This window comes from Uloborus diversus, chromosome 5 (assembly GCF_026930045.1).
Source record: "Uloborus diversus isolate 005 chromosome 5, Udiv.v.3.1, whole genome shotgun sequence".
Classification (NCBI taxonomy): domain Eukaryota; kingdom Metazoa; phylum Arthropoda; class Arachnida; order Araneae; family Uloboridae; genus Uloborus; species Uloborus diversus.
The window spans coordinates 54,544,879-54,567,410 of NC_072735.1; the positions used below are offsets into that span (position 1 = coordinate 54,544,879).

The 22,532-nt window shown below is 31.4% G+C and overlaps 1 protein-coding gene across 1 annotated transcript in view; it reads left to right on the forward strand.

Annotated features, from left to right (window-relative positions):
* The window catches only part of LOC129222928 (zinc finger FYVE domain-containing protein 26-like), a 138,311-nt gene that overhangs the window by 11,084 nt on the left and 104,695 nt on the right, over positions 1-22,532 (forward strand). Inside the window, exons 3-10 of the mRNA XM_054857488.1 lie at positions 2,990-3,073; positions 4,391-4,927; positions 9,010-9,180; positions 10,285-10,312; positions 14,152-14,298; positions 16,189-16,946; positions 19,417-19,657; positions 20,532-20,716. Of these exons, the coding sequence (XP_054713463.1) occupies positions 2,990-3,073; positions 4,391-4,927; positions 9,010-9,180; positions 10,285-10,312; positions 14,152-14,298; positions 16,189-16,946; positions 19,417-19,657; positions 20,532-20,716 (2,151 nt within the window). The remainder of the gene's footprint in view (positions 1-2,989; positions 3,074-4,390; positions 4,928-9,009; positions 9,181-10,284; positions 10,313-14,151; positions 14,299-16,188; positions 16,947-19,416; positions 19,658-20,531; positions 20,717-22,532) is intronic.

The window sequence follows — 22,532 nt, forward strand, 5'->3', positions numbered from 1 at the left end:
TTTTTCGTCAGCTGCGCCAGTTTTGGCGACTTTATCACCTGCGCTAGCAATTTTTTTTCCCCGCTTTTATTATTTTAGAATTTTTTTTTCTCTTTCTTTTCAAAACATAATTTAACAATCTCCAAATAGAAATACGAATTTCTTTTTTCAATAATTATTTTTAGACATCGTTTTAATTTTTATGACATTAACAAAAATATTCATTTATAAAACTGATGTCACTTTTTACATTTGTATTATTTTTAATTTGAAGCTTTTTTTTACCTTTCATCAATTTTTTCAAAATCATTCCAAAACTTATATTTAACTTTATTTATCATTATATGTAAAGAGCAGTATGTATAACCATTCAAGTACTTGATTAATATCCTCTTTATTATTAAATTGCAAAATTCAAAAAGTAGTAAATAAAATTTTCATTGGAAAAGTTAAAAATCAGATTAACAATTGTCAAAAATGGTAAAACTTACATTAAGATGATGTCCATAATCCGTTACCTACAGGACAACAATGTCCAAAATCTGTTACCTACAGACTGCTGATTTAATTTGCTAATTAACAATTTTTAAATACCTGCTGTCTTTTCATGTTCATATATTGTGTTCTAGGTATGCATACTATAGAATAAAAGCAAAATTGATGTCAAATTTGAAAATTTTTGAAATTGCTCAAAGTTAACTTTTTTGTTCCCACCTTTTGAGAACTGCCCACTAATGAAAAGCATTATTTCCCACTTAGTGTATTTCACATGTAACCCCACCATTAATGAAAATTCTTTAAGGATGAAAGTACAATAGACCATTAAAAATCCAAATTGTACTCAAATTGAATTTTTAATAAACTGTTAAACCGTTGCTAATAACGATATACATTTCATCAAATAAATAAATGTAAATACAGTCGGGCCCCGATTTAACAAATTCACCTGGACGAAACTTTTATACATTAAATCAAGGATATTCGTAATATCGGGCCAGGAAAAATATTGGGAAAAAAATCATTTCCCTTACCTAAAACCCCTAATAATCAACTGAGCAAAATATCCATAATTAGAAAGTGTACACTTTTTATTCAGCATTCCATGACTTATTACACACTAGTTACTCTGAAATTTTAAACTACTGAGTAATATATGTTTGAGAATTTCCTTGATACTTGACTCTGAATAGTTCTCTTTCGACTTTATGAATAGACGAAAATTCTATCTTTTGCAGCCTGCTGCATGAGATATCTTTTTAGTTTCCAGGCTGTGTAAAACATTTGAAAAAGTAATGAGAGTTTCACTATTGCTTTCTGCATCAAAATCACTATTTGTTGGTTTGTCCCTTGCCTTTGCACGTCAAAAATTGCAGACTCCAAGAAAAGTCTCTTTCGGCTTTGGACATATGGATGAAACATTTGGAAAACAATCCATTTCCTAACTCAAATTAACAAAAACATTTTTTTTTTGACTGTTTAATAATTATTATTTTGGGGTTTATTATTCAGTATATAGGGGTTTTTGCCTTCATTTTAGTCGGGGGAAAAAGAAAAATTTGCTAAATGGTGAAATTCGTTAAATAGAGGTTTGTTAATTCGGGGTCCGACTGTACAATGATTTAAAAATGTAACTAAGTACATTATGCAAAAGAGGTGGTAATCAAGCTCAACTTTTACTACTAAAGCGAATACCTTATACATTCGCGCATAAGTCAATCTCGTGTATAAGTTGACACTCCTACTTTTAAAAGAAAAATCGGGAAAAAATCGAAAACCCATGTATAAGTCAAGTGCCTACTTTTGTAAAAAAAATGAGAGCATTTTGCTGCTAATTTTGAATTTAAACGTTATAAAAAAGGGGAAAATAAAATGTAACAAATGCTTTTATGTTAAAAAACGGCAGTTTTTTATTCTTTTGCACCAAAAGGGTTCACTTTTGGGATCGTGATTTTTGTAAGGAGTTCGATTTTGCTGTTAAGAATTTATTTACTGGTTGCTTTTATTTGATTTTATATCAATAAAATTTTATGCTGCAGCCATAACAATTTATTTTTAAAAAATGAGCAATAATTCACCACTATTGGGCAATTTGAGAATACGGCGATCCTTCACTTTTCGCATAGCCGGCCGTTTACTGTAATTATTTATTCTTTATTTCACATTACCCCCGAGAGCCCCGCTCCTGTTCCTTGCTGTGACTTGCCCAGATGGGAACATCTTTATTTCAGTCAGACCATGTAAAATCATAGCAGAATGTTTAAGTATTTACTTATTTAGCATATGCTTGAAGGGATGGACTAAAACTGGGAAAATGTTCACGTTTTCGAGTGGTTTTTTCTAAGAAAAAATCGGGGAAAATTTTCGGAAATTCTGCCCCGCATATAAATTGACCCATTAACTTTTAACCTCATTTTTTGTTTGTAATACATTTCTTGACTTATACACGAATTATATGGTAACAGACTTGGCGGGTAGTAAAAGAATTTCATAGTTTCTCCAGCTGTGAGTCAGTGATTTTTTAAAATGATTTAATTAATTTAAGTTAGTTTTTCCTTACAGAAATGAATTCAGCCTTCTCTTTGTTTGAAGACGAAGTCTGCGTTTTTCAGAACCTTATTCACTTTTCTTTGTCTGATTACTGTATAATAGTTCCCCTCAGAGTACATACAATTCTTTTTATATTTTTCATTTTTCCTTTATGTTCATTCGCAATGAGTTATTATTAGTTTTTTTTTTGGAGTTTTGTAAAAAAAGTAGAATTTAGATATTGTAGCATTATTTACTCTATTGTATGTTATCTGCATACATATTACATACTGTAAAAACACTGAATTTGATTTAATGGCATAAGATTTTTCATAAAAGGTAGTCTCTTGGGTATTTTCAAAAATCCGAGCTATTTGGAAATTGAAACTGCAAATTAGTTCAGATTTTTGATGTTGTGCTGTACATTTTTACATACTATTAATTTGCATTATTGTTATTGTTTTTTTTTATATTTTTTTCACAGCCTGGTATTAATCTGTGGAGAAAGAAAGCTGATTTCAATATTTTACTAGAAATATTTTTAAGGAGTCCTCCAAATATTTTACAGGTATCTTCTTTCTGTAGACCTTGAATTAGTTTTAGTTTTTAAACATTTTGTTTATGAGGGTGAATCCCTGAAATCATTTAGAATTATATTCAGTGAACATGAAAGCTGATGGAAATAACTCTAAGAATATTGTAATTTTTTCTGTTGAAAAAGATAGTTTAAGTAATTTTTTTAATAAAACTTAAAAGTTGTTAAATGTACAAATTTTTTACTGTCGGAAAATGTAAAAGCATGCAAACTTTTTCTTCTTGGTTTTGTAAAATGACATGTATGTAAGGAATGAGATTGATCTATCACTTGCATTTATGGTGATCAATGAAAATAAAGAGCTTTGTAACAATTAATCAACAAGGGCAATGTCTGAAAAAAATCATTTACCCAAATTAAATTTGATTGTTATTGCGTATTGTATGATCAGTAATTCCCATATTGTGTTCCTCCTTGGGGAACTGTGAAGTTTTCACAGGGGTGCTGTGAAACTTTTCAATAACTTCTAATATAATTAGTTATGAAGCATTTGCAATACTTTACAGTGCACCTGCAGTATAAAAAAAAAGTTCCTCATTTCACACTCCAGGGTCCCCCAGCTTATACCTACCACCATACAATGTTTAACCAATTAAACGGAGCCCTGAGGATAGCTCTGTTTTTTGATCCAGACCAGGAGGCAAACAACCTCTAATCTACCACTTTCTGAGGCAATGATTTGGAATCAGAACTTGGAGGATTCTGTGACCCACAGACATATTTTATGTGTCTCAGTCATCATTAAGGGACACAAAGGATCTTCTACTGGCTGGCAGCAAACCCTGGATCTTCTTGCAATGAGTGCCAACCCCTTACCGATCAGGCCACCATGGTTCAGAAAAAAGTACTATGTAAAAATTTAATGCAGGTTCACAGGTTTTGTTGATTTTTATCTGAAAGTTGTAATTAGTCATAATTTTAACTTAGGAAAGGGCACCATCTGAAAATTTTGAAAAAGTGCCTTGACTGTAAAAAGTACCACTGGAAAAATAAAGCAAGTTGTAAGAAATGTACAATTTATGATTCTGTCAAATTCATTTTCTAATAATTTTTCAATTTTATTCAGTTTATTTAACTTTCATTCAATAAAGTACCCTGAAGAAGATTTATTGTAAAATTAAGAATTTATTACCTTTTCTAATAGAAATTAATTTAACATAATAAAATTTTTCAAATTTGAGAATTATTCAACTGATTAAAATATTATTTCTTATTTCCGTATTGATAAATTCTTTATCTTCATGCTAAAAATTTCTTTTTATTGATTAAATTTTCCCTCTTCCTTTTTAGGAATTTTCTTCCCATTATTCAAGAATTTTATCATTGGAACAAGTTAATAGCAGCCATCAAAACTCTGTTGTACTTGAAATCTCAAATGAAGCCATACAATCCCTAACAGCAGCTTTTGTAGAAAATCCAGTAGCTGTGTCTTTGCTTATTAACAAGTTTTGTTCAAATGTAGAAACACGTGGTTCAACTACGTACTCAGAGCTGATACTTGTGCATCATCATTATCTTTTGTCCTTATTGAAATCTACCATTTTCAATAAGACTAATAACAAACATAAGTTTAGTGACATGCTATCCAGAATTTATTTTTTGTTAAGTGCCATGCCAAGCTGTTTTGAAGGGGAAAAATCCAAAAACGTAGTGAATGAAATACTAACAACATCACACCAGCTCTGCAATAATAAAGTTCTGGAACTTGAAAAACTATATACATCTTTGTTAAGTCATAGTTCTCCTATTTTATTGAAAAAATTTTGTGACTTTGAAGTTGAAGAAATTTTTGGTAACAGCAATTCACTAACTGATGACCCTGAAAAAGTTTTTAAATTTATGATGCTTGATAATGTAAATTTAAATCACCAAATTGCATATTTGTGCAGCATGAAATCGGAGACTCATTTTCTACTAATTTTTTTGGTAAGAAATATTTTAATTTGCTTTATTCCAATAAAAAATTATTTCTTTTTATGTTCTACAACTTTGGTTTTATAACACCTTTTCTTAGTTTATTGTGCTGACCAGTGGCGTAGCTAGACCCGACTTTCGGGGGGGGGTTACTTCTTTTATCTCTCTCTCTCTCTCTCTCTCTCTCTCTCTCTCTCTATATATATATATATATATATATATATATATGTGTGTGTGTGTGTATATATATATATGTGTGTGTGTGTAATCGCTTGGAATTTTTTCCTTTTCTTCTTTTTTTTTTCTTTCTCTTCTCTCTTCTTTTTCTCTTTTTTTTGAGACTAACTTTTCGGGGGGGGGGGGGTTTTGTCCCCAAAACCCCCCCCTTAGCTACGCCCCTGGTGCTGACTTTGTAATATCCATGTCTCATTATTGTCAGATTGTTACTCAGTACTGGTTAGACAAAGACCACTCAATGCTAAAGCATTCAACTTTCAAAATATAACTAATAAATACTGCGAAATATTTGAATTTTAATCATTTCAAGAATTTAATTCAATTTATAGTGCTTCATTTAAGATTTAGAATCAAAAGATACACATCTGGCTACTATTACAGTGTTTTTAATTTTTAACTACAAGCGGTACTCGCATGGCTTTGCCCATAGTAGAAAATTAAAAGGTCATATGGTTTGCCCCGCAGATTTACAAATAATGGATGATGAATTTCTCGCCAATATGCTATGTTAATTTGCTCGCCCATGCTATGCTAATTTGCTTGTTCATGTTATGGTAATTTGCTCGTCCATGTTATTGTAATTTACTCGTCAATGTTATGATAATTTGCTTGATAAAATGTTCTTAAAATTGGAATATAAAAAGAACAAAAATGGAATTTTTGAAAAATCGCTTTGAGGTGCACACCCCTGTGCTACAAACTAATTTTATACCAAATTTCAGGGGCGCCGACTTGCAAAAATCATTGGGGGGGCTGGCCCAGTCATCACCGGGGGTTTAGGGGGTTATGTAATCCCATGGAGGTTCCCCCCCCCCAAAATAAAGGTCGATTGTTGTGCATTGAAAATGCCAATTTACATATTTTCTGGTGTGTATAATTTAAAAAACAAACAGAATGTGGTATATGGCGTTTTCAAAGTAAAACAATACAAAAATTGGTATACAAATTTTTCTGGTTCAACTAGATCATGTCACTTGTCTTAGTAAGAGACATTTTTTTGTTCTATTTTATGGGGAGTCATGCAGTGCCGTAGCTAGGCATGGAAAAGGTAGGGCGCTTGACTTGCATTGAAGGGCACTGCCAGAGACGCCGACTTAAAAAATATCGGGGGAAAGGGGGCATGCCGCAGGAAATTTTCTAAATTTGAGAGGAAAAATAGTGAGTTTTAAAGTTTTTTTTTAAATCATATAATCAACATTAGAACCTCGAAAACTCGACAAGCCCGACACATATTTTTTGGCTTCGAAAAACGGAAGAAATAAATACAAACACACATAGTATTTTTGTAAAAAGGAAATTTAATTTACGCATGCTTTTTAAGACCAGTTGTTTTTACATTAGTGACATCGGCTAACATATTCAAGTGTAAACGTAGTCTCTCAATGTCTAGGTCATTTTTGAAAAACTCAGTTGATTTTTCAAAATGTTTTCTTCTCTTTCACCTCTGTTTAATAAAAGCAAGCACTCTTGTTCAACTGCAATGACCTGTGTGCGTCTAGTTGATGTAAATCGCCCAATAATGCAAAATTGCACCATTTTACAAATCTCAATTTATATTGCCTTGTAGTACAGTCAACTCCCGTCTTACACGAGGGATGCATTCCAAGACCTCTCGCGTAGGTCGAATTTTCGCGTTGTGGAAAAGGATATGTGTAAAATTTTTTATAAGCGTACCCAATTATTTTAGACACTTGTAAACACCCCCTCAAACTGTTAAAAACCATCTCTTAACTAACTGTACATTACTATCTCTTACATAAAGAACTGAATGTTTACTTGTATTTAAAAAAAACGTTTTATTCAACATAAAATACTGCTACGATGTACAGAATCAATGATTAATGGGAAAGAAAGAAAAAATAAACCGGTATACGGTAGACACAGTATATAGTAAGAAAAGCAAATGCATCTTTAGTTGTACTGTACAGTCTATCAATTAATGATATTCGTACACAATACATGAGCAGTTTCCATTTTCATAAATTTTTGCAAGACACTACTCGGTGAATGTTTACGGATTTCCTTTTCTTGACTTGTAATTGTATGTACGGAAGAATCACTCATACCTAATTCTCGTGCTACTTTCAACGCATTTTTTAGTTGACCATCAGCTTTTCAAGAAGCTCTAGTTTTTCTTTAATTGTCATGAAACTTTTTCTTTTTATCTTCACAAACTTTAGATGAAACAGCGCTCTTAGGTGTCATTATATTTCATTAACTTTCGCATTTAAAATGAAAAGGGAACTTCTACTCTCAGCGATGGTAAAAGGATAAAGATACATTCATGAAAAAAAAAATTTTTAGTAGCCAATAACAAAGCTGATACGACCACGATTCCCTTCCGAGAATTTTCGTGTTGCGGTGAGGAATTCGCGTTAGATCTGAATACTGGAGAAAAAATCGTGTTATAGCTATTTCGCATAAGTAGCGCGAGTCAAATGTTTTCCTTTGGGATTTTGAAAGTGTGCGGTGAGCTGCCTTCATTGTTTTCATATTTCTTTGGTACACGTCGATTCCGAGGAAGGGAAGGATCATCATTTTGTGAAGGTTTTCTTTTAAACACGATTCCCAAAAGTATTCAAAACTATCACGCCTCCCATTTTATATACAAATCAAACTCTCATATATATTTTTCCAGATCAGCAACACTTAGGTGAGCGCGCCGCAGCGCTGCCCACCGGCAACAGACTTGACCCGTAAGTTCGCGCACTGGGACAAATTTTTACAGTACTCGCAGCACTGTAACACTATCATCATTCGCACCACTCGTTTTCAGTTAACCTGCTTACACAACCGTAATAATTATTTGTTTTAACTCATTACTGAATATATTTTACAAGGTAAACTATCTTCAAACAATAAGGAAAATAAAAGATAAATTTATGAGTTTAGAAAGCATAATGTAACTTATAATTTTCTTGATTTATTGGGGGGGCTCTGCCCCCTCAAAAATATTTTTGAGGGGGCTCGGGCCCCCTCAAGCCCCATGGAGTCGGCGCCACTGCCAAATTTCATAAAAATCTATCTAACAATCTAGTTGTTACGTGCATCATATAGATCTAGACATCCAGACAGAGATCCTGACTTTCAGCTTTATTATTAGTAAAGATTAAAATTTGCTGTGTGTTAAAATGCTGTTAGGAGAAAACAGTTGCTTATTCCAGGTGATAAATCATATAAAAGTATGATATTTTTTCTAAACGTTACCTGTGACTAATGTGTGTATGAAATTTACATTCTTATGATTTTAAACTCTGTAAACACGTATAATATTTAGTATCTTAAAAGTACTAATAGAATTAAATGGAGAGTAATGAAGTGTTTTTGACAAATAGAATGAACATTGTAAATGTGATTCACTTATAGAGCCTTCTTAGTTGAACTTAATTTGTGAAATCTTTTAAAGCATCTAAATGGTGCCTCCCACCCTCCCCTCTGGCCTCTTTTTCAGGCCATTCATTTGTTCAAACACATACATAACACAATTGTGTGTTATCACATGCACATAAAACAATTCAGAAAAGATAAGAAATTTTTAAAGTCTATTTTAAAGTTGCAATATTTTACAGAAAATCCTTGGATGATTGTAAAATTTTAAAAAATTGTGAGAGTAAAAATTCATTTAGTATAATGGGTTTTTTTTAGTTTTTGCTCACTAACATTGAACCTCATCCATCAAACATAATATACAGAAAAGGGAGAGGCTTTTTAAAAGCATTGTGTTCGTTTCCAGAATTTATCAAACTCTTTTGTTTCAGGAATGCTGCATCCAAAGCATTCTTCTTGGAAATTTCCATGATGTTCTGAATGTTATGAAAGATCCACTGTTGCATCGGCTGAAAAATCTGGTTCTTATTTTGTCATGGGAAAGATGCTGTGATAATATTTCAGCCATGAATGTCATCAAAGCTGTTAAAACATGGGATGAGGTTTGCCTTTTTTTCCCACTATATTACTAATTTCTATATATTTAATTTTTAACAGTGAAAGCAGTCAATCATAATAATTTGCTTTAAAATAATTGTGTTCTTGATATTGGTATATATCAACCATCATAAGAATTTATAATATTGTGAAAAGTTGAAGCCTGCTACCTTAGAATTTTTTGTGTTCATTACATTTTCTTACATGTTGGTGCTTAATAATGTGTTTAATTCCCACTTCTTTCACAAGATTGGCTTATGATGTCATACTATGCTTACTGTTAAACAATGTCCATCCCACAACAGAATATAATTTTTTACTCTTAAATAAAGCTTTTCACAGTAAAGTTGATGTTTAAAACTAATGTTGTAGTACTTCTTTCATACCCTCACATTTATTACCTAACTCATTTGAGGCAATCGGATTATAGTAGTGCTTGTTATTGGCACGTTTTGATTTAACTTTTTGCTATTAAAAAAATAAAGTTTTGTCGAATTCAAAGGAAAAGTGCTTTAAATAATAGAATTTTGATCTTAAGTTTACTTGTAATTTTTCAACTTATTTGTTGTTATGTGTGATGTTAGAGTTAAATAAGTGGCATTAAAATATTGTGTTTTATATGCTAAAATTCTTCTGTACTTTCGGGCTATTCACAAATTTGCAATTTAAAAAGAGTGGAGTTAATTTGATAATTCATTGCTCTAGCATTTCAGTACCCTGATAAATATTTTTTGATCTACTCACAATTCAAAATTAAGCATTTAGAATAAAGAATTGATAATTGAATAGCATATTATAAAACGGAAGCATTATTTTTTAAAGTGTAAAAGATTTTAGAGCACATAAATGTTATCACAAATTAAAAGTCAAAACACAATTTGAGAAGTTTTACAAATCAATGTATTTTTCAAGATTTTTCAGTTTTTATCATAAATTTATTATGAAAACATTCAATTAAAAGCATCAAGCATGTTGATCTTCTGTGCTTTAGATGATTTTTCTTCAACTTTTTTTCTTATGTTTGTCTTTATATTATCCTCCTTACAATCCTGACAAGTCTTAGAACAGTAATTATTCAAAAGGTTACATGTGCAAGCTTATATTTGTAGCTTCTCATTGTTAAAAGGAGTTTTACAGGTAATAACGACCCACTTCCACTTAAATGAATTTTGACAATTCATTCAGGGGCGAATTTAGCTTCATGCCGCCCCTTGGCAGATTTGAAATCTACCGCCCCTCTCCACTTAAGATCAATTTAAATACTGAAAAGCACTTATTTTTACGAGGCTTCAATTTTCATGAGCCTGTTGTAATAGAGAAGATTTTAGACTCGCAAAATATTTTAACTTTATATATTATAATCAAATTTTGATTCTGTTAATGGTAAATTCACAAAATATTCAAAACGCGAAATCACCGATAGCTTTATTGTTGTGAAAATATATGTGTGTATGTACTCTTTATATACGTCTTCTTCTTTTGTCATGTAGTGCATGCGCCTCATGTTTTTCCTTTAAATATTGCAGGTGTTTTGATTGCTTGTAAAATTGGCAATCACAAACTTTTAAGGCAATCTGTAACTCATGTTGAATCTCTATGGGGCTTTAAATCTACATAAGACTTAGAGTGATGTTTTTTTATTCTTTTTAGTTCGTTTCAAAATCGTGATGATTTCAAAAACTATTTATTACAATTATATTCTGCCTTTTAATATTTGTGTGTCCGAAATTTTGCATTCAATTTTAAACACTTTCATAAAACAGTGACAATGGCATTTCAATTGACAAAAACAGAATTCAGTTCATTTTTTCATTTACAAAGTTACCGCACAAAATTAATTGAGCAATAAAAAACAATGTGATTTCAAAATCATTCAGGGTTCACTCAGGGCCGGATTTGAAAGTGGAGGTCCCAGGGCAATGAAGAAGTGGAGGCCCCTAATCAGGGTTCGAAAAGATCATCATATTTTCGAAAATATCCGATACTTTGATATATATGTATATATCCAATATTTTAGATCACAGCACTTTAATAGTAAATACATCCTGAAGTCACTGCTATTTATTTTTTTATATTATTATTATTATAATTTGTAGGGGAGAAAAAGTGTAAAATTTGCTGACCAGAGAAAGTTAGGATATTTTGTAAAAATGTTACTGTGGGTGGCCCCTTTCTTGTGGAGGCCCCGGGGTAGTAGCCTCGCCTGCCCTCCTCTAAATCCGGCCCTGGGTTCACTTACTTTTTTTTCAATATTCAAATACATATATTGAAACTATCAAGATTGTGAAGTTTTAAAGCATCATCTTTCGTCAGTAAGTAATACATATTAAAAATTAAAAAAAATATTTTGATTCCTTCTTTAAATAAATGGTTTCTACAAATAAATGGACAAAATAGTATTTAAGCTTTTCCGAAAGGAGTAGGTTTTAACTAACCTACTGAGTGGAAGTAACAATCCCAAATTACTTTCCAATTCTTTAAACATTCAAGTAATGTTTCGTGATGAGCACTCCTAAGGGTATAAAGGAATAAAATGCTCTTTTTATAAACACATGGTCACTCAGCCCTTCCGGTGCTGCACATTGTCTTTTTAAAAGAAACCAGATGTTATGTCTGTTTTACCTGAGGCTCTCTTCTTGGTGGGCTCCGGAAGGACCTTTTTTGAGTTAAAAGAAATTCTTGAAAGGTATAGATAAAAGTGCATGTTTTCTGTGATACAGGGGTCGAAGTGGTCCTATATATCCTATATTTTCAGAAAAAGCATGAAAATCGTCGTATATTTCCTATATTTTTGAAAAATGTCTTATATTTCCTATATTCCTGTTTTTTATCCAATTTATTTCTTTAAAACAACAGTAAATAAACTATCTGACTTCGGATTTTTCGTCGAAAGTACATGTGCAAACGAATTTTAAATTTAAAAAAACGCAACTCACTAAATCCTGCAACAGGCATCTTCTCTCATTGGCTACAGCAATATGACGTCACTGTAGTGGGTGGAGTTTCGAGAACGAATTCTGAAGTTGGTTTTAGAATTTTGCGTTTGGCAACAGCAGTTTGTTTTGTTTTCCAGCGTAATTTTCGGTTTTTGTTTTCACGGGTATATTTTTGTGTTTAGTGCATTTTCTGATCGGAAAGTTCTAATAGTCTTTTTGCAATCTTTTCTTTTTGTGGAATTTTATAGCACAAAATATCTATATTTGTGCTGCAAAGCATTGGTTATTTCCTGTTAGTTCTCAACACAAAGACGGTTTTTATTTATTTATATAAGCTATGTTTGTGACACTTCTATCCCTGAAAAAATTGTGAGTTGCTGTATTAATTATCAATAAATTTCACTTTGCTCTTTTTTTTTGTCTACAAAGTACACTTTTTTCAAAAATTATTCTTTCAACTACAGGAAAGTCATTTCAGGTGTAAGTTATAATTTTGTTTGAGGGGTTTTTTTAAACAAAATCATTGATAAGAATAAATAAATAATATATATGTATTATTTCTTTTTTCATAGCGAAACTATTTATATAATGTGTCCTATATTTTTTGTGGAAAATGTCCTATATGTGACAAGTCGATCACTTCTACCCCTGGTGATAGAAGATGTACTCCGCCCTGCCGCAAGCCAGAACTGAAACTGATTACAAATTACCGGAAGTCTGTCACACTGCATTTTCTGGGGTTTCGGCAATTACGGTTAAGTCCACTGACAAGTTTTTAGAATCAGTTATGTCGCTGTTTTGGGGAAAATTGAAAAAGAACTGATGTTTTATTTTCAAGAATAATAATTTAAAAAAATAAGATTTAAACAAAATTTGCTGCCCTAGGCAGCTGCCTTCTCTGCCTATTGGGAAATTGGGCTCTGAATTCAGTACTGGTTTAATAAAAATTCTGATTTTCGGAAACTTGCCAACATCAAGCTAATCTTTGCCTAGCTAATTGCCTTTTCGCGTATTGTAAATTTTTCAGTTATTTTACAAGTAGGAAACTGTTTGAATGTATCCTACCTAAAATATGCTTATTTAATTTTTTCAAGCATTTTTTTAAAATTTAAGTTATTAAATGATTGACCATTGACCACTGAAATAATTCTCAAGTGGAAACCATGAATGATTCTTGCCATTCTTCATCATGCAATGCAATTGACCACTGCCGTCAGAGCCAGTATTTGCTGAATTTGCAAGCTTCAAATAGTGGTGCACTTGATTTGCATATGGCTAAAAGCTATGCATCAGATGCCAAACTTCTGTGGACATTAAGCATTCAAAAATCATAGTATGCAGAAAGCAAGCAAGCATTGAAAAAATACTTCATGATATGCTTCCTGATAGTGACATCACAACAAAATTTTGAAATTACTTTTGAAAGTTTTTAAATTACTGATTGTACTATATTAAACTTTTTTTTAATATTAAACTTTTATTGTTTTAGACCAGTAGTAGTTAATCTGTTCTTGATTTCCTACACAAAGGTTGATTTTAAAGCTTCTATAGCATGGTGTAAAAGGTTTTATCTAATGCTGAAACTTTTTATGATATGGAACCAACTCAGCACTTATTATTTTATAAGTAAATAAGTTCCTGCATTGAAATATTCCCAACTAGTCCTTAAAAAAGCTTATTTTATTCTTCAAAAGTCCTTGAATATCCCTAGTTTTTTTTTTTTTTCCAATTTTGTATGCAAACCATGATTCTTGTGACATTCATCATAATCTTCTTATAGTGCTTTACTTTTCACCCTACTAGTAAAATTTTAAGTTTTTCTACTTTTGTAGGCTTCAAGTGATTCAACTCTGACTGAAATCTTTAAAAAGCTTAAGTTAAATGTGAACTTAGCAGAAATTTGTATTGGTTGTTACAGGTAAATTGTTATTATTTTCATGTATAATTGCTTACCTACGTGTATTTTATTATTCCATTTATTTTGTATGTTGCTTTTCATATGTAGAGTATATTAATGTACTTTCAGAGAAATTTTGTTAGAGACTGATCCTTTTGAAATTCAGAGTAAAACCAGACAAATTCTCACTCAGCTGCAAACTCATTCAGTTTTGAAAGTTATTCATTCAGCTTTTGGCATAAAAAATGTTTCACCTGAAAAAGTTATGGAAATATTGAAAATTTCTCAAAGTATGTATAACTTTTGATGTATAAATCTTCTTAAAATATTTATTTTTCGCAATCTCATTGCCAGGTGTTAGCCATGGAGAAGAGATAAAATGGAGGGTGAAAGACTTTCATTCATAAAACCAAGACTCCAAGTCATGTGATCGATTTTAAGGCAAAGCATTGGAAGAAAAAAGGTCTCTTTCGCTTATTTCAGAAAAACATGCCAGCCATTCATTTTTATGGAGTCACGTGACTTGGGGTGTTTAGGTCAGCTTTTGCTAAGCCAATGATTAGACTTGCTCCCTCCATTATAATTACTGCTCTAAGGTGTTAGCACTGGAAGTGCCTAGTATCAGAAGAGTTCAATTTTATGAAGGTGCATCAGGTTGAGGGAAAATGAAGAACGGAATGGGGAAAATAGAATTACTACAAAGAACTCAAATCCAGTAATACTTACTTTTTTGCCAACTGGAAGCAGTTATCGAAGCAATTTGCATATTTCAGTAATAAAGAATCACATGACTAAACCTTGTTATAAGTTATCTTTTTTTATTATCCAACTCATTCTAAAAATATTGAGTATCGATCTTCAAAATTGTGTACTTTATGTTTAAAAGATAACAATAAACATCAACTGCAATCAGCAAATGATAAATAAAAAATAGTGTTGTCACTTAAGAAATTTGTTACCATCTCAAATGAAATTAATTGTAATGTAATAAAATTAATGTTGATGATGAAAATTAAATAATTAATTCATCTTTCAAAAATCTTGTTAAAAATATTTATATCCTCAAAATTTTATTGCACCTCTAAACGTATCTAACACAGGACAGAAATACAGTAAACAATGTTTCGTCGCTTTTCTGAAACATGACTTCATCTAAATAATTTAATGGAAGTAATACAAAGGGATGATAGATTAACTTCCAAAACAGGAAGTATGACTCTTTGTCATAAAATTCATACAGCCTATTAATTCTCAACTAGCAACTTTATTTGTGCACACACAAGAAAAACACTCTGACATGACCATACATTTAAATTTTCTTAATATGACCAAAGTCAATATGAAATTATGACTAAAACAAGTAATGACCGTCCCCCTATTCTAAGCACTTCACTTCCATTTAGTCTTTCCTTTCTTCAAACATCTATACAGTGCGAGTTATAGCACTTTATTTCATTTCATTAAATGAGTTATTTAATAACCCTTTTATCTCTTATGCGAGAAAAATATTTTTTTTTCCTTTCATGTTAAAAACCAACTTGTTAAAAAACAACAATTAATAAACCGATTTTGAAAGCTCAAGCAAATAAATTTGTATTAACTTTGGTTATCAAGATTTGTTGTTCAATAATTGATGAGTTGATCACTTTAAAGATGGATTTAAAATTGTTTATGCAAAACTATGCAGTGAACCAATACTGATAATAAAAGTGCTGAGAACTATTTAGAAAACAATGTAAATGTAATAATGTAATATATATATTTTCTATAGATTATTTATTTCTTTATTTTTCTTCATGATTTTACTTATTCATGGTTGTTTCAAATACAAATGCAAATATGATGCCTAGCAACAGGTTCTGGGCCTGCTTATGCTGGTCCCAAAACCGTCTAATACAAATTCATGAATTTTAGGCATATTAATAGAAAGAATCATGTAAATTAGCAAAGTACTTATTTTTAAAGTAGCCAGTTTCTCCGGGGCCTCTACCCATACTTTTTTCCTAACTGAACTGAAACTAGAACCAGAAAAGTGTTGGATCATTTACATCCCTCAGCTCTTTTTTACTTCAATATTACAATAACTGAGCAATCACTTATTCTACGTTGAGAATGTTTTATATTTTTTGTGAAAATTTTGTTATAATCTTTTAATTTTTTCTTTGTCTTTTCATAAACAGAAGATGGTGCTAACAGCAGCTCTGTTCCTCAATTCACCAATGAAGTTATATTTTCTGGTTACTTAATTCTAGTTTTAGTGCTGGAAGCTATACACGCAAGTTGTGAATTTAAGCGTGTAATTATGTCAAACAAAGTTAACTTTTCCAGCATTTCAGATGTGTCAGAAATCTCTTTAACCATGACGAAAAGTAATGGTGATGTAAATATGCCACCAAAAACTGAGTTTTTAGCTTCATATGTCAATAATCATGGACCTCATGAAGCTTATTCTTTATTTGTAGTAAGTAGACTACAAAAAGCAAGAAATTTAATCAAGAAACTTTTTCCTTTATCATTTCGAGTAGAGATACTGGAAAATATTTTCTCAATGCTCTTTTTGATGCTGCATCATTTGTCTGACTCATTAGATCAATGCTCAGATTCTGACCAGGGATGTGAAGGAGAAAGTTCTCATGTATCTACAATCATAGAATCATATTCCAAGAACAATAAATCGTACCAAATTGCAGAAGCACTGACAGGAAGATTTTATGTTAGCTCTGCTACATTAAAAACTGATGCTGAGTCAAGTACTGTGAACCATGTTCATAGTTCTAAGAGCACCGAGAGTAATAGTTCTAGTGGAGTTCAACAAAGTAGCTTTCTGTGTAATGAATTTATTACACATGATCTATTGTCATTGCTTAAAGACTTAGTTTTGGAAGCAAAAGCTGAAGTATACAAAACCATTGGAAAAAGCGGTGACAAAAAGGACAATGTAAGTTTGCATTTTTTAGTTAAATGCACATGTTTCTGATTCACATGATCAAAATTTTTCTTTGTACAGTATGGGACCCCAAATCCGGAATGCTTAGGTCTGCCACTTCTGAATTTCTGAATTTACCGGATTTTTGGATTCAAAAATAGTGAAAATATTTCTGATTTGTGGTATTTGTTATGTTTTCCCTAATGTTTCGCATTTATTTTATTTTTGATTAATCTGAATGAAAGTATACTTCATTATGCTAAAATAAAAATCAAAGACAATTTGCTGCAGCGTATAGTCCGCGGATGTCGCTTTTATTATGCGATGTTCTGATCAATACAATAAATAAATCATATTTTTACCAAAAATAATTTTGTACTTTTGTTCAATAAGCTTTGTATTTCATACCCAGGGTTCATAGTCCTCCTATATTTCCTGTATTTTCACAATTTGTCAGATATTCTCCTATATTTCCTATATTTTCTCACCAACTCCTATATTTTTTTTCGTTGTTTGTTAAGTGCTACCCAAAAATGCAAAAACCTTTGATCCATTTTATTCTTCTTGTTATTCTATCTTTAATATTGGCATATGTAATAAATTTCTGCTTGATTATTTCTATGAAATATTCAAAATATGGATGTTTTTACTTGCAACATTTAACTTGTTTTCAATCAGTTATTTTTCTTTTAATGAGTTTGCTTTGTAATTTTGATAGTATAACATGTTAACTTTAAGTGTACTGCTGTAAAGATTTTGGAAGCTTTTAATTTTGTCACATATAATTTTACATGAAGTTTAAATGACCGGTTGTAGCTCAAACGATTGCTTTTGAAAATGTTGAGTACAGATTTTGGTACCAACTCAACTTTGAGCACTTCAAATGTTTCAAAGCTTGTAGATCACTGAAAAAAGTTACTATCTCAATGAAAAAAGTCATTTTATAGGATTTTGTCTGCTTTTATTAATATAAATAAAAACATGCACACACAATTTTGCTTAATTGAATCAAAATTGTCTTAAACAAATATGATTCATATGAGAGACCATGGATACAAAAATTCACTCTCACGTGTGTGACTCTTCACATTGCTATGACTTCATGCATTATAGAATTGTATTGATACTGGTGCTTTTTTTTTGTACAGGGCTCCAAACATACTAGTTGTTATACTTTTTCGAAATTCCTATATATTTTTCTACCAAACTCCTATATTTTTCTTTTGAAACTCCTATATATTTTGCTATCAAACTTCTATATTTTTCCTTTTAAACTCCTATATATTTTTTTCCACTTGCTATGAGGCCTGCATACTTATGAGAGGGAAAGAAGGATTATCGTTCGCCGAAAGTGTATGTTAAAAGATTGCTGCATGATTACAGCAAAATGCTTATTTACTCAAACACGGGGCATCGAAAAAAGTTTTTTAAAAAGACGTAAACTGAAAGTACTGTGTTTTCAACAAGTAGTTGATGAAGGTTCTCAATTTGGACCTTTAAAACTGGGGGGGGGGGGGGGGAATATTTTGTGATTAAAAAAAAAATTGAAAAAGTTCTGGTTTTCAGGGCTTCCGGATTTTAGAATTCCAAATTTGGGTCTCATACTGTATCACTTTTACTATATAATTAAATGTATTATCATTGAAAGTTTACAGGGACTAAAGTTTAGATTGGAATTCCTACCAAAATTTTTCAGGTTTCTACCCAGAAATAAGCTGTTTTGAAAGACGCATTGAAACCCATACAGACTTGAGTGCTGTATGTCACATGGACTTGGACAGTGCTGCTCTGTTATAAACTGAAGAAATGTTAAAATACTTTTGTTATCCAGGGGTGTCCAAACTCCCCCCCCCCCCAAAGAGAAAAATGCCCCTTAAAACAACCTTCCCTTAATATTTCAATGCTGCAGCCTGTGCCACTACAGTTCTGTACAATAGCAAGTTTCTTGGTTCATAATTTATTAGCATTGTCATTCTGTATGAAATTCGGCCACCCAAACTGAAGCTTAAAATGAGACTTAAATTCTGACTAAAAATGAGTTCAATTTATTTTTAGCCATAATTGCTAATGAGCTGTGCAAATGTCTGCAGTAATTGCAGCTTATTTGTTTGGGTTTTAGAAATTTCCATCTCATAGCTTGTTCAGTTAATCAATTTACATAGACCTTTCTAGTGTATTTTTATTGTCTGGTTGTTTACTTAATTTTCTTTAATTTTGTAATATTTCTTTGTTTTATTGGGTTAGCATGATTTTGCTTAGTAATTTTACCTTTTAATGAATTTTCCTGATGATAATTTTTCCATAATTGTAATACCATTTCTTTCGACAATATATGTGTGTTAAATATTTTTACTACACATTTTAGCCAATATGATTTTTAATATGTTGCATAAAGATTTGTGTACTTAATAGGATTTAGTTCATTAAAAAAAAAAAAACATTTCAAAATGAATAAAGTTTTGTACATTAATCTTGACCATAGATTACTGAAACTACAGAATCACAGTGTCACATCGAGTCTAAGGTGGAACATAATGGCTTTCTACTAATCAAAAACTATGAACTGCCCGAAAGAGCATCAAAATTATTGCAGTACATCAATGAAGCTATCTGGAGGTATGAGGTTGTGAAAAGTGATATTTTCCAAGAATCCTCAAGTAGCAGCTCTCTTCAGAAGAGAAAAACTCATTTGCTTCCATATCAGTTTAGTACTTCTTCTTCAGGTAAACTTTTTGGTTTATATAGCAATTTTGATGACATAAATGCAGTTGCAAATTCGTGGGGTGGTGAGGGGAAACTGCTTTTTGTTCCCCACAAAATAAGATTTGTTCTATAATTAAATCATGACACCTGTTTGTAACTGCCATGTATACTCGCGTATAAGTCGAGAAATTTATTACAATAATTGAGGCTTAAAGTTAGGGGGTCAACTTATGGCTGCAGATACGACTTTTCCACTTAACACGGCAGTGTACAGATCATGTAGTGCTGTATCACACAAGTTTGAACAAACATAATAGATACTAAAAATATGCAACTAACAGCAAAAAGAAAAAAAGGGTTGAGATTGACCATAAAGAGTTTATTTATGTTTCTTTATTTCATATTAGTTTTGATATTTCAAAACTGAAATTATTTTTATTAGAAATGAAGATCAAATGCCATTAAGTGGGTATACTTATTATGAATGAATCATGTTCAAAGCTATCAAGGAAGTTTATTTCTTCATTTTATATTGAGTGCCATCAAATAGCAGTAAAACAATGTCTGATTAGTTTTTTTTTTTTTTTGGTTTGTTTGTTTCTATATTTATCTGAAATTGAATCTAAGCCACTGCCATGACAGCAATTTGTACCATTTGTGTGACATTGATTTCTTAAATCATTAAATTTCCATGCTTAACAGAAAGTATTATCAGCAGAAACTACTGATATAGGATTAAAGAAAACAATTTTGAAGTTCAATGATAGTTCATATTGCAGACTTTTTCTTTATATGTATTTCAAACCAAAATATTTTAGACTAAAAATGTTACTTGGTTTTGTTTTATGTTTATCTTCTTCCATCATGATTATATTAGCATTTTTTTCTGTTTAGAAGGTCCAGAAAAAGAAAATAAGAAGAGGAAGAAAAAGAAAAAATATAAACGGGGTTATGCATCTCATAAAAAGGAATCTTTAGCTGAATCAAGCATCATTCAGTGTATGCTTTCTTCACCAGAAGCGCTTCTGCGATATTCTTTGTGGAGTAGAAATTTAGTTCAAGCTATTCAAGTTATTAAAGTAATGAAATAGTCTGTTTGTTTTTACTTTGCTGTTCAAATCCTTTGAAAATATTTTATTTCTAATTTTATTACTATTGTGACGTAGGTGTCCAAGTGCAGCTTATTGATTAGATAATTCCCAGATACCTAAGGAAGCACATTTATTTTAAACATTTTGTACATATAGAAGATAATTAGCTTGGAAAAAATAGTACAATTTGATGACAGTTTGATAGAGTTTCCGTGCAACATACCAGGGAGTATATGGTTGATAACTTGAAAAGGATTTATTGAATGATAGGATCATCCCTCGTGTCCAGTTCGAAATGCTGCCACTAGCTTGTTTGCATTGCTAAAACTGAAAATATAATAATTATGAATTGAAAGTAGTAAAGAAGATTTGTAATGAATTGATAGAGATAGAATATAGGCATACAGTTAACCCTCGTTTATCGCGGTTAATTCGTTCCAGACTTTACCGTGATAACTGAATTTCCACGAAGTAGGATTCTGTATTTATAAACCGAATATTTTTCTAATTAGAGCACATGAAACTTGCTTTACGACAACTTAAATAGGTTTCTAACATAGTTAGAGTCCCCTAGACATGAAACAGCCTCCTTTGCCACCATTATATTTGTATTACTTAATATATTGCACAAAATTAGACGAAATATATATCACATTGTTAATCATTGGAGAATAAACTACACACACATGAAGTTCTCACAATCTATGTACTAATCTATGAAAATAGCTCAACTTGTTCGATGATGAATTAATTGTCAGTTAGTGACCGTGTGAGCCCCCGTTCTTCCTCTCTAAATTTATCCTCATTAAAGGTATTAAGTATACACCGTATACAACTTATAAAGTAAGTACATTGTTGAACACCATTTATAGATGCATTTACATCCCCTAGTAATAATACAGTGATTTATACTTTCCAGTTAGTGTTTAACAGTTAAAATGAGACAGCGATTCCCTTCACTTTCTTCGGTGATTTTATACCTCCACTCCCTCAACTAGTACAGCTACACGCCTCAGAAGAGCTCAGCTCACTTAAAAAGACATGCATTGTTATTCTTTTGTAGGAAAAAGTTTACACGAGCGCATGCAAAAGGCTAGTTACTGAATTTGAAAGAAAAAAAAAAGAAAAAACTGAGAAGTAGTGAAGCCGTGAAAGTTGAAGTGCGAAGTAGCGTGGGATGACTGTATTAAATTTGTCTTGGCTCTTAAGATCATAAGTGATAGTTTGTGACACAGAATTATTGGAAAAAGCTGGAAATACTTTTTTTAACTACTTAATTTCATTGTTATTTTTTCTTATAATTTTTTTTTATAATGCAAGCTTTGATTTTAATGAATCATTAGTTATCCAGCTGAAAGCAAAAATAGTTGAAAATATAGATTAGGACTGTTTCCAGTGGGGCTAATTAACAGGCCTTCAGCCTTTTGCTGACCTAGTCCGATCCCCCGTAATTGCATCTAATCTTTCAAGTGTCATTACTAAAGATTGGATGTCAAGGGCTCTCAGCCAATCAGATTTTTGCGAAGTGTCCTTAAACACATCCAAATTTCCTCTGGGAACACCCTTGAATGTGTATGTAAATAACATGCAATACATTACATAGCGTTGTAATGTGTAACTTTAATTGTTCACTGACCAAAAGGGAAAAATGAAAAAAAAAATCTGTACTGTGTGAAAAGAACTGTACAGTCATTAGAAAAAAAAGGGAAAGAAAATTACATGAACTTCTGAAAAATACAGACTTCACACAAAAATTAAATTAATTTCTAAAAGGAAAAATTGGCAGTTCTCATTAAAAAAAAAG